At 63.5% G+C, this 12,043-nt stretch overlaps 1 protein-coding gene across 4 annotated transcripts in view; it reads left to right on the top strand.

Annotated features, from left to right (window-relative positions):
* The window catches only part of NFATC1 (nuclear factor of activated T cells 1), a 103,014-nt gene that overhangs the window by 42,547 nt on the left and 48,424 nt on the right, over positions 1-12,043 (top strand). For all 4 annotated transcript variants that reach the window (XM_029232698.1, XM_029232705.1, XM_029232683.1 and 1 more), the window contains exons 4-6: positions 2,273-2,475; positions 4,354-4,526; positions 6,176-6,316. In XM_029232698.1, coding sequence (XP_029088531.1) covers positions 2,273-2,475; positions 4,354-4,526; positions 6,176-6,316 — 517 coding nt within the window. The remainder of the gene's footprint in view (positions 1-2,272; positions 2,476-4,353; positions 4,527-6,175; positions 6,317-12,043) is intronic.

Here is a 12,043-nt window from a genome sequence, read left to right as displayed (position 1 = left end):
TTGTTTGGGACTGTCTTTTGAGCTCTGTGAGGCTCCCGTGAACGGCCTGTCGTTGGGACTGTCTCCTGAGCTCTGAAAATTTATAAGTGCTTCTTCATCTCGTAATTAAGTGAAGTCAGCGCAGTAGCTGGTCTTTGTCAGCGCGGCTTTGATGAACGGTTCACTGCTGATTTGAACCACACTTGAAACAGCAGGCGCTCGCTTCTCTGGGTTGAAGAGACATTTGTTCCCAAACGCAGGGACGGAGGAGAGCTCGGGGAGGCCACAGCGCGGGGGGGCGGGATGAGGCGGGCGCTGCTAACTGGATGTCGTAGAAGGAAATGGAAAACCAGCCAGAGCAGCATATAGTCAGTTCTCTGCACGGAAGACAGAGAGCGAGACACCCGGGCAGGGAAAGCGCTCAGCTCCCAGCACTGGACCTTCCAGCGGAATTCCGACTTACTCATCTGGACGGAGCTTCAGCTTCCATTCTAACGTCCCAACTTGGAAAAATGACCTGTAGAGACGGAAGCAGGATCTCGGTCACCGCGGTCAGCTGCAGCTGGACCGGAGGTTTCCCGTTTCTTCGGGTCACTGACACATGCCCCTCTTGTGCTCCCTCGGTCACCTGGCAGCCTGGCCCTTTGCGCTGTGCCCCGGCCCCCTCCGTGTCCTGAGCCAGTGCGGCTTGGAAGGTCTTGGTCATCCAGCCTGAGCTTCTTCCCCGTGGGCTGTGAAGTGACCGTCAGGGCGCCTTCCCACAGGGCAGAGACGGAGCCCGGACGGGGCTCACGGGGCGCATGGACCCGACCACAACCCCGCTGCGGGGCTGGTTCTTCCGTGGCTTCCACTCGGCCGCAGGGCTGGGAGGGGCTCGCGACCCCCTGAGAATCCCGCAGGGGAGCAGGCGGGTCGGGGGCCTGCAGGTGGCCTCGTTGGCACTGCCGTATCTGGGTCTCTGCTGCTGTGGAAGCAGTGACAGCGCTCTCGGGGGCGGCACTAGTTCGGCCCATCAGACTGTGTTACAATTGCTACCTGTTGTCAAAGCAGCTAAAATTAGTCCAGGGAGAGCATGACCACAACTCGAGAAGCAACAGAGCTGTGCTGACTGAGCCTTTCTGCTCGTGGGGCTGCCCCTCCCGCGGGGGTCCTCCGTCGGGACCCTTGGGGGCTCTGGCTGGACGCAGGTCGCCTGCCTCTGCAGGAGGAGGGGGTGAGCCCCAGGGGTCTTGTGGAATCTGGGCCTGGGCCTCGCCCTGAGCTGCCTGCTTTCTTCAGGATTTGCCTCTTGAGTACGGTCAGCTGTGACCTGGATGGAGAAGGCGAGTCAAGTTCAGTTCTGAAAAGGACTCACCCCGAGGGAGGCAGCGGCTGGAGGTGTAGGGGCACGAGGAGGGCTCTGACCTGCGCCCCTGGTAGTCAGCCCGGGTGCGGCCAGTGTAGGTCCTGAAATGCGGGAGCAGCGCTCTCCCATGGGCTCCTGGTGCACGATGGGCTCGTTCCGGTTCTCGGGCCCGAGTCTCACTGGGTTTTGTGCCCACACACGATCTTGTCTTCAAGACCGTGCACCTAGCCGGCTGGCCCACATGATCGGAACAGCCACGCGTGGCCGCCCGTGTTGGGTCTGATGCTGGTGGCAGACGGGCCACGACCTGGGGCTCCCCGCAGCCGGTCCAGGGGCGCCTGCAACGGGCACCAGGGCAGCCCGTAGCCACCACCTGCCAAGCCAGGCCGAAAAGGGCCGATGCTGTTTGTATCTTGTTTGCAAGCATCCTGTTTGCTGGTTCGGACTGGACTGAGCAGGGGAAAGTGGATGGCGTCCTCTTGCGCGAGTGTCTGAATTCATCAGGGGAGGCTTGTGCGGACGGCTTGGCACTGGCCCAGCTTCGGGTGGGGCCCCACGAGCTGCTTGTGTCACCCGCGTGTGGGAAGAGGGGTGGCCTGAGGAGGAGGCAGTGGCCCGGAGAGACTGGCTCTGCTTCCCATCTGCCTCCTCCTGCGGGTCCCCGTCACTCTCCTGGGCACGGGGCACGTGTGCTCCTGGGATGCAGGTACATGCGTGCAGGTGTGCACTGCACGTCTGTGTGCGCGTGTTCCAGCGTGGGCAGCCAAGCGTTCAGAACCGACTGCGAAGCAGAGGCCCCAGACTTTGGGGCCCGAGGTGCAGGAGGGGCTGGGGGACCAGCCTCGGCCCGCGCACACTCCCCTCTGAACCAGCCTCTGCACGGGGAGCACGGTGGGTCTGGGCGCGGTGTGGCACGGCGCTCACAGGCTTGTCCCCCTCTCTCCCCAGCTGCACGGCTACATGGAGAGCGAGCCGCTCACCCTGCAGCTGTTCATCGGGACAGCGGATGACCGGCTGCTGAGGCCCCACGCCTTCTACCAGGTGCACCGGATCACGGGCAAGACCGTCTCCACCACCAGCCACGAGGCCATCCTCTCCAACACCAAGGTCCTGGAAATCCCGCTGCTGCCGGAAAACAACATGCGAGCAATGTAAGCTGCGCCTCGGGGGCTTGGTGGGCGGGGGCGGGGGCTCGGGTGGGCGCTTGCACGCCTGCATGTCTCCCCACATTTCCACAGCTCAGGGGCCCTGGGTGCCCTGGGCTTAACACCTCAGTAAACGTTACAAATATTTATGACAATGGATTTGTTTCTTCCTGGGGTTTCAGCCCCTGTGCATGTTGCCACTTCAAGTATCTCAGTTCCCAGCTGTCAGTACTTCCTCCATGTGTGAACGTGGCACCCATGTATTTCTGTGACTGCACTGTGGAAGTTAAAGCAGTGGTCAAAAGGCAAACATTGAAACATTAAAGAGACCGGTATGTCTGGGTCGTGTTTTCACTGAGGGTTTCTGCATCTCCGATGTGACCAGCAATCTTCTCGTGTCCAAGTAGGGCTTGTGTTCGTGGCTTCCTGAACTGAGTGACTGCTACATGCATTTCCCTCCTGAGCTGTGAATGCAGCAGAGAAAGGGGACACGGTTGTCCCACAGGACTTGCCTTCTCCTGGGGGCCTCTGGGGTGGGAGACATAAGGCAGGAACTCATTAGCACGGGGGGCCTGTTGGAGACTTCGGGGGCGAGTGTCTGTGGGGGGCAGCACAGAAGCCGAGAGCTGACCCTGCAGGAAGGCAGCAAGTGCAGAGGCCCCAAGGCGGGAGTGAGTCTGGGGCATCCGTGGGGCAGCGAGGAGCTCAGGGCTGTGGCGAGTGAGGGAGCGGGTGTGGAAGCCACATCGTGTAGAGCTTTGCGTGGGATTTGAATAAGTTGTTTGTAACTCATAAACCCTCTAAGTCAAAAACAAAGGGAGGGACTTCCCTGGTGGCGCAGCGGTTGAGAATCCACCTGCCAATGCAGGGGACACGGGTTCAAGCCCTGGTCCCAGAAGATCCCACATGCCGTGGAGCAACTAAGCCCATGCGCCACAACTACTGAGCCTGCGCTCTAGAGCCCGTGGGCCACAACTACTGAGCCTGTGAGCCACAACTGCTGAGCCCACATGCCACAACTACTGAAGCCCACGTGCCTTAGAGCCCGTGCTTGCAACAAAAAAAAAAAAGAGAGAGAAAAAAGGAAAAAGGGAAGGCCTTCTCTCCATGTTGGCTTTTCATGGATTTGGGGGAATTCATTCTAAATCCTTGGGTTTGCTTCAAGAGCTGTTATCACAGTTCCCTCGGACCAGGGCAGATGGTTTGAGAGAACTGCTGGTTCCTTCAGCAGCAGCCGTTCCTTCGGTGGCTGCATTTACCACAGTACCATCCAACCCAGAGACGGGGTAGACACCACGGGACCGGGACTGGCCCCGGGCTCCAGGGCCAGGGCTTCCCTGCTGCTCCGGGCTGGGCTGTGGTCCTGACCTAGAGGCATCATGCGGCCTCGTTTCCTTAGTTTCCGACAGAGGGAAAGGGCTGGTTTCCATCTGATGAATGACGCCTGGGTTGTTCTGCTGGAGTCTGGTGTTGAATGGAACTGTTAAGTTAAATGAAATTAAGTGAAATCATATGAGGCCCTAGAAAACTCAGAATCCTGAATTAAGGGGGACGCTGCCAGAATCTTAAGTGGAAGGAGGTTTTTGGAGCAGCCGGGGGAGCCTTCCTTTGGACGCCACGTCCTGCTCTGGGGCGTCCACGCGAGCCCAGGGCAGTGGGGCTGGGGCTTCTGGAGCCCTGAGCGTGTGGCAGCTCCTCCTGCTTGGGATCCGGGCTCCTGAGGCCGGGGCTGGCTCGTCTCCCGCTGCCTTGGCCCCAGCTCAGTTGACGGGTGGGTGTCTGGCCGCCCCGGCCCCTGGGCAGGGCCACAAAGACCCTTCGGTGAGCGGTCGCCCGGGCTGGGCCGGGGGTCCGGGGCTGAGCGTAGACTCTTGTTTCCGGAAGCATCGACTGCGCCGGGATCCTGAAGCTCAGAAACTCTGACATCGAGCTCCGCAAGGGGGAGACAGACATCGGGAGGAAGAACACGCGGGTGAGGCTGGTCTTCCGCGTCCACGTCCCGCAGCCCAATGGCCGGACGCTGTCGCTGCAGGTCGCCTCCAACCCCATCGAGTGCTGTGAGTTCTGCCCCACCCCACACCCCCATCTCCAGGCTGAGCGGGGCCAGCCCCTGCCGCAGGTTTCCTTTCCAGTAGCACCTTGGTTCTCGTGCGCAGCCCCTGAGCTGTGCTCGTCCCACCCACAACACCCGCACCTTCCTGTGCAGTCACAGAAACCCCTGCACCCTGGCCAGGGCGCCCGCAGCTCCTGTGCGTGCGTGGTGTGAGGGCTGCTGCCGGCTCCCGGCACCTGCGGGAGGGCCTAAGAGGGAAAGGAGGCTTTGTCCCGAAGTACCGAGATGTTTGCCATGACCGAATTTGACTTAATCCCCTCACGATTCAGGGAACTTGAGAAAGTGGCGTTTTGGCCTTGAAATCTGTTGGATTGAAGGGACCTAAATTTGCAAGCCTGCCCGTATGTAACTCGGGTCTCTGTCCCTGGTGGCCCTGGATTCACTGCCCTCGGTGTGCGTGGACGGGCCCCGGTGCTGAGACGCTTCTGGCTCGGATGCCCGTGACCACGCAGCTCCTCCAGGAGCCGGGACCGCCGCGGCCTGGGGTCAGCTTCCTCTTGCAGTGACTCTGTTCGTTTTTGTTAGCGAGTCGGGTGACCGGTTCAGCTCCGCATGGAAATCCCGCAGTGCCCGCCCCTGACCCGGCATCCGGACCCGGGGGGGACCAGAGTCTCCACTGGCCACGGCCCCAGCGAGAGCCTTTCCACCCGCCCTCCTCCTTCTCTCATCTCTGAAGCACCGCCCCACCCCTCCGGTGTGGGCTGTCTCAGGACACCCCCGACCTCGCGGCTCAGCCACCCACCCGTCTTGGCGGGAACATCCTGGCTCGGTTCCTCGGCCTCTGACCTGAGCGTCGGCCAGACCTCGGCGATGGGGCGTCCTTCCCCGCAGCCCCTTCTCCTTCTCTGCTGTGTGGTCTTCACCTCCGTCCCAGCCCTCCCCCCTGCTGCTGCTGGACCCTCCCGTCCAGTCTCTAGAAGTCCATCTCCAGGCCGTGGGGTCTGCCACGGATGGCTCTGCCCCCCTGCCCCGAGGCCCCCGCCCCGTGAGGCAGAGCGGGACCCTCCCTCTCGGGTCCCCTGGCTGTTGGGTGACCGTGTCAGGACCCCTGGCTTGGCCTCACCACCTCTCCAGCCACACTTCTGCCTCCTCCTGCGTCTGGTCCTTTGCCCGTCCCGCCCTCCCCGACAGCCTGAGCTTGGCCACCTGTGGCCCGCCAGCCCCTAAGCCAGAGCCCGCTTCAGACGGGTCCCCACATCCCACCTCCTAGCTGGGGACGCCTGCTCTCCAGGTCGTGGCCTCCCCATCACCAGCAGGGCTCCCCACGGCTTCCCCGGGCCCTTCCCACTGGCAGTCAGTCACCCTGGCAGAGCGCGCCCACTCACACACACGCGTGTGCACGCTCGTCACTGAGAGGTGAGCTGTCTCCACGTGGACAAGTCAGAGGCGTAGCTGCCTTCCCGTGTCACTCTAACCTGGAGTAGACTGTGAAGACACGGACCACGCGTGGTTACTCTTCTGTTCCGTGTACCAGGAACGGGTCGCTCTGCTCACCCAGGAACTCTTTGAAAGCAGGGTGTAGTGGCCGCCCCTGAGAGGGCCAAGCAGAGGGGCCTGGGCGTCTCACTCCCGTTGCTCTCCTGCCCCACACAGCCCAGCGCTCGGCCCAGGAGCTGCCCCTCGTGGAGAAGCAGAGCGCGGCCAGCGGCCCCGTCCTCGGTGGGAAGAGGATGGTCCTGTCCGGCCACAACTTTCTGCAGGACTCCAAGGTCATTTTCGTGGAGAAAGCACCAGGTATCTTCTTTAAAAACCAACACCGAGCCCTTGCTGTTTGGGCGCTGGTGGAGGTTGGCTGGCAGGAGGTGGGTGCGGGCGGCCACGGGTGCCGTGCACAGTCCTGGGCCACCGCACGCGGTGCCGGCCGTAGAGGGGCTGCAGGTGCGGGGCCTCCACGAGGCTGTGCTCTGCTGAGGGGCGGCCCGCGTCTGCCTGGCTAGCGGGTGCCTCCCTCGTGGGCTCCGACCAGCTCCTGCTGCCGGGCCTGCCCGTGCGGAGGCGTCTTCTCGTTTCTCAGAACCACAGACCGTCCGAGGCAGGCGCCTGGGCACGGAGCGGCCACGGTAGCTGAGCGGAACCCCACTGGGCCCGGAGACCCTGCTGTACCTCCGTGGCACGCTTCAGGCCCTCGCCCTTGTCGGCACAGACCCTCAACATGCAAAGGCAGGTGCTGTTCCTTTAGTGACGGCGGCCCCTGGGCCGCTCCGTGCGTGTGTGCACGCCTGTGTGGACCCCTGCACGTGTGCTCGGGAAAGGGGGCTGCGGGTTGGAAGGGGAAGGGTCTCCTCCCTCTGGTGTCTGGGGAACCAGGCAGTGAGCCTCTCGCTGTGCTGCAGGGGAGACGCAGGGGCGGCACAGCTCCTGCCCCGGGACGCCCGGCCCGACCACGTGGCCACGTGGTAATAGGGGAAGCGTGTGGACCTTCTGTCTCTCTCAAACTCCGGAGTTTGTTTTGGGGGCGGGTCCTTGCAGGGAGCTGGCCCCCAGGCGGGGGAGGGGCTCCTGTGGGGTCCGGGCCTGCTGCCTTATCCCTCGCCTTCTCTTTCCCAGTCACGGTCCCCCTCCCGAGCGCCGGGGCAGGGCTCGTGCTGAGTACCGCAAACCGCAGAGGCACTCAGCCTCCGTAATGGGGTTGATTTTGTACAGTTTGCAGGAAACTTAAGTACTTCAATCAAAATGGGCTTAAAAAGTCTCTCACGTTTAACGTGTTCTGCCTGTACGATCGCGCGTGTGATTGGAAACTGTTTTAGAGGATGGAGCAAACCCGACCAAGTACAGTGGTAGGGGAGGAATCTGTGCTCCCGGAAAGCCCCCCTTTGGACGAGGTGAATTCGGAAATAGTGTAAGCTTTTGTGCTTTAGATGTGTGCACATGCGCAGTGCGCGTGGGGGGGGGCGGGGAGCCCAGGCCTGGTGCTGCGTCCTCACCGCGTCCTCACCGCGCACAGAGACGTCTGTGGCGGGAACCAGCCGGCGCCCCTCGCTGTTTCCTCGACCAGTCAGCCCCGACTTTGACCTTGGTGCCAGGATGGGACTGTGAGACATCTCCTGACCCCCTCGGCTCGTCATGGGTGCCCGTGGGGCTCCTAGGTTGGCGTGGCTTACCGTGGCCCAGTCATGGGGCCTTCACAGTGGCCACCCGCCTGCAGGTGGGAGACGAGTCCTCGGATGTCTGGCAGCCGCCCTCACGTGGCCTCCCGGGCCGCCCCGGCCCCATGCAGGCCGAGCGCCGCTGTCGCTCGCTGTCACGTCGGGGCCCGTCCCCAGCCCGCTCGCTCCTGCGGCAGATCTGCATCTGGCAGGCAGAAGGCGAGAAACCAGCAAGTGGGTGGAGGCCAGACGTCCCGTGAACACCGTGCGACAAGGGAGACGTAAAGACGCGGCTGTGCGTCCTGTCACGTCGTGCTTGTGTCCAAGCAGGGTTGTTGGCACGTCTGTGCGCGTACTGGTGCCAGTTTTGTGTTTGCAGGAGGGGCAGGTGTCCACACGCTTTCTGCCTCTGCCTTCGTTCTCAGCACAGCGCGTGCCGACGCTGCCTGGCCAGCTGAACTGTCGCTGGGCTTCTCTTGGTTGATTTGCAGGGGGAGAAACCACTGAAGTCAATTTAGATTCCAAGCCTAATCCTCCTCTAGGCTTGCGAGGAGGCCGCCTGGTCTGCTTGAAGGTTCTTTCACCCCCTGCTTGGTGGCAGCAAGGCCGGCGCGCACAGTGAGCCTGGTCTCTGGAGCCGCTGGACGTGGGCAGTGGGCCCCGTGGCAGCCGCTGCAGGAGCAGGACTGTAGCTGCCGCGAATATTGCCACGTCAGGCACCGGGGGAGCCGAGCGCTGCGTCACCATGTCCCCTCAGCTGCACTGGGCCGCGCTTGGAGCGTCCTCAGTGTTTCAGGGTTCCTCCTGGCTGAGGCCCTGCCGTCACCTGTGTCCTCATCGTGGTGACTGAGCGCGGTCCCCGCAGGAGGACGGCCCTCGGAATGTAGGAGCAAAGCCCCGTCTGTGGACGAGGGGCCCATCACAAAGAGCCGTGGACCAGCCACGCTCAGCTCTGGCTGCATAAGGTGACAACTTTCCGGAACCGTCCTGTGATTCTCCTGAGGTCTTTGTGTCCAGCAAGAGGCTTCAGGGCCTGGCCTTCACGGTTGACGGCCGTGGCCTCCGTGTCAGATGACACCTCCCACGGTGGCCGTGTGTATGGTGGTCCACGTGTATGCGTGGACACCGGCACAGGCTCACATAGGGGGCGCGGCAGGTGCGGGACACCACGGCAGGGCCACCTGCAGGAAGTGAGATGCTGTGCCCCGTCTCCCACTGAAGATCTGGGGGTCTCTCTTCAGACCTGTGCGCGGGGGACATATCTGTACGCATGCGTGAGTGTTTGAAACAGCCTGACAAATACATGAGAACACAGAGAGAGCGCCCACGTGGAGGGGAACTGCCGCTTCTGGAGACAGGAGAGAGGGAGGCTTCAGAGTTTCCGTTGCCATGACGTTATCGTGTTCTTGATGCCGACGCTGAAAGTCCCCGCTGCGTGCAGCCCTGGCCTGTGCTCTGCAATTCCCGGAAACCGTGTGAAGCCTGTTCGGGCTTCTCCTGCTGCACAACAGACCTCACCAGAACTTGGCGGCTTCAACAAACAACAGTTTGCCGGCCCTCGCGTGTGGCCGGACGCAGCCGTGGCCCCCGGGTCTCCTACACAAGGCGCCGGGCACCCTCCGTGGGCGCCAGGCCTCCGCAAGGCCCAGACTCGGAGGGGCCGCACCGCACTGGGGCTCACCAGCTCCCAGCCTGCCCAGACTTGGAGGTAGGACACCCAGGGTGTAGACGTGGAGGGTCATCGGGCACAGCGGGACCGCCTGCCACACGACTAGACCACCTCCTTGTCAAACCTCTTACTAAGGCCCCAGAGCCAACAGAGACAGACCCCAGAAGAAAAGATTGCGTCCAGGGTCTCCTGAGATCTTAAAACGGAAGCAGGACTTGCTTCCTGCGGGGAAGCGGCTGGAGCCGGAGTCCACACTGAACCAGACGCAGACGTTGCCCATTTTACGGAAGAGGATCGGAGTCGGGTCGTCATGGGGCCACCCCGGCTGGGTGGTGCCCGGCGGTCCTTTGGCTTTTGGGGTCTGGCCGCTGTGGTCGGCCTTCGCCGGGCGGCGTCTCGGGTAGGGCCTTGCGGGTCGGGTGTCACTCGCCGGTTGTCCAGCTGGCACTCAGGCTGCGGCCCCGCTGACCCAGGTGTTGGTCCCAGGGGTTCTGGAACTTGCACAGAATGGACCCCGCTGGCTGGTGCGCCGCTCACACCCAGAAGCCAAGACTTGGTGCGGGGGAGACGCTGTGTTCAGATGCTTCTGGCGCTGACCCAGGAAGGAGGGCGGGGAAGGTGCTGCGCGTCCACGAGGACGGCTGTGGTCGTGGGCGGCTGACCTCTGCGGGTGGGGTCTTAGGGTAGCCCTGGGCCGAGACGCCTCCGGGTGTGGGCTCGTGGGGCGGTGGGGTTGTGGGAGCTGCTGCCCCCTGGTAGCCCCAGCCTGCGACCTGCCTGGGACTGACCGTCCGGGAAGCGGCCCTGACCCCCAGTCAGCAGACAAGAGCAGCGGCTGGGCCCTTCTTGTCCTCAGAAGGCTCTTTCTCACTTTGTGGCCTCGGAATTCAGTGATCCTCCCATGCTTCTAAACTACACAACATCTTGAACAGGCTTGGGAGGGATCACGCTACCCTGGCACCCCTCCGCAGAGATGGGCAGACGGGCAGGGCCCTGTCAGGTGCGCAGGCTCTGTTGGCGTCAGGGGCCCGAGGGCCCTTCTCCTCCCGGCTCCGAGCTCTCCCCTTTGTCGGTGTCCCGGGACGCACCCTCGCCCCTGTCCCCGGGGACCTCCCCTCCCTGCAGGGCTCTCCTCGTGGGTGTGCATGTGACAGGCTGGGGAGGGGAGTGGGCTGCCGCTGCTGGACCGGGCGGTGGGCTCAGCGTGACCTCTGCCCTCCCTGGCCTTCACGGCCCCGGCTGCACCTCTCCCTCCAGGGCACGGCCGCCTGCAGTGGAGGGTGCGGGTGTGTGAGGCCGGCTGTGAGCCTTGCGGGGGCTGCAGTAGCCAGAGTGGAGTTCTGTGCACGCGTGGGTGTCACCAGAGAGCCCCCTCGGCTTGGCCAGGCTCGCTCGTCCCTTCCTCCGGGCGCCTCCCCAGGAGGGCTCCAGAGAGTGGGCCCGGGTCCCTCCCGGGGAGGGGCAGCGGGGTGGGAGTGGGCACGGCGGGGGGAGCGGCTCCAGGCTCTGGCCTCTTTCAGGACCACGTGTGGCGACGCCGCGTGCGGCCGTGTGGGAGGATTCATTTTCCGTGTCAGCCACGTTGAGCTGTAACTCACAGACCGCACAACTTGCCCGTCTGAAGTCCAAGGGCTTGGGTTGATTCAGAGCCCAGCACATATATCCCAGGACATTCTCCTCACCCCAAAGAAGCTTCACCCGCTAGCCGTCACCCTTGTCCTCCCGCAGCCTGGCAGCCGAGGACCGCTTTCTGTCTCCACGGACTTGCCTGCTCAGGGTGTCCTGTGGGCCCAGCTCCTCCACCCAGCGAGGTCCTTGAGGTCCATCCCGCAGGAGCATCAGGACATCACCCTCTGAGGACCGGAGAGAGAATGTCCTGGTCCTCGTTCGCCGTGCACGGCCGTCGGTGTCATGCGTGACGCTGCAGTGGCTCCGTGCGTGGGCTCCCGAGAGCACACGTGTGTTGCTCCCCTGGGCGCTCCTGGCGGGGGTGTCGGGCCTCAGAGGTGCCGCAGCGGCTGGACCTTCCCTCACTCTGGAGGTGCATCTGCTGGTCCGCGGGGCTCCGACGGCCCGAGTGTGCCACCACGTGTGGGTCAGAGGCAGCACCTCCGCCCCGGCCCTGCGGAGGGCCGGAAACAAGTGAGGCTGCTGGGGACCCTCGGGCCTCTGTCGGTGGCCCCCACTCAGCCCTGTCCCACGGAGGCAGCTCCTCCCGAGGCGGCTGTGGAAGCCTCCTGGCCGTGGGTGGGGTGGGGAAGCCTTTCTGATGACTCACGCCGCAGGGAATTCCCTAATGATTGGGAATATTTTTACTTCTGGGCTTGCGCGCAGTTTCCTACTGAGAAAGCCAGCAAGTTCCTGATAAGGCTGGAACACAAAGGGCCGTTCAGGGCCGATCGCTTCCCTTCCTGGTACGGGCTGAACTTGCGCAGGACGCCCAGCCGGGCCTGTGCAGAAGAGGCCGCCCAGAGGCCGCATGGCCTCCCACCTGAGGGAGGCCAGGGCAGCTCTGGGGAGTCAGCAGCCAGTGGGCCTGCGGGTGCCGGTGGGGAGGGTCCCCATGTGACGACAGAGCAGGCAGTCACCAGCCCTGGGCGGCTCCTCCTGTCTTGGCCCTGAGCAGGGCTGTGTGTGCACTTCTGACCAAGGAGACATTGGCCTCTAAGAGCTCACGCTGCGCTTGGGATCCCCAAGGCCGGCTCC

Source organism: Monodon monoceros, unplaced genomic scaffold (genome assembly GCF_005190385.1).
Source record: "Monodon monoceros isolate NGI ecotype Baffin Bay Population unplaced genomic scaffold, NGI_Narwhal_1 Super_Scaffold_1, whole genome shotgun sequence".
Classification (NCBI taxonomy): domain Eukaryota; kingdom Metazoa; phylum Chordata; class Mammalia; order Artiodactyla; family Monodontidae; genus Monodon; species Monodon monoceros.
The sequence above is the reverse complement of the archived record's forward strand: the minus strand, read 5'-3'. Positions and strand labels throughout refer to the sequence as shown.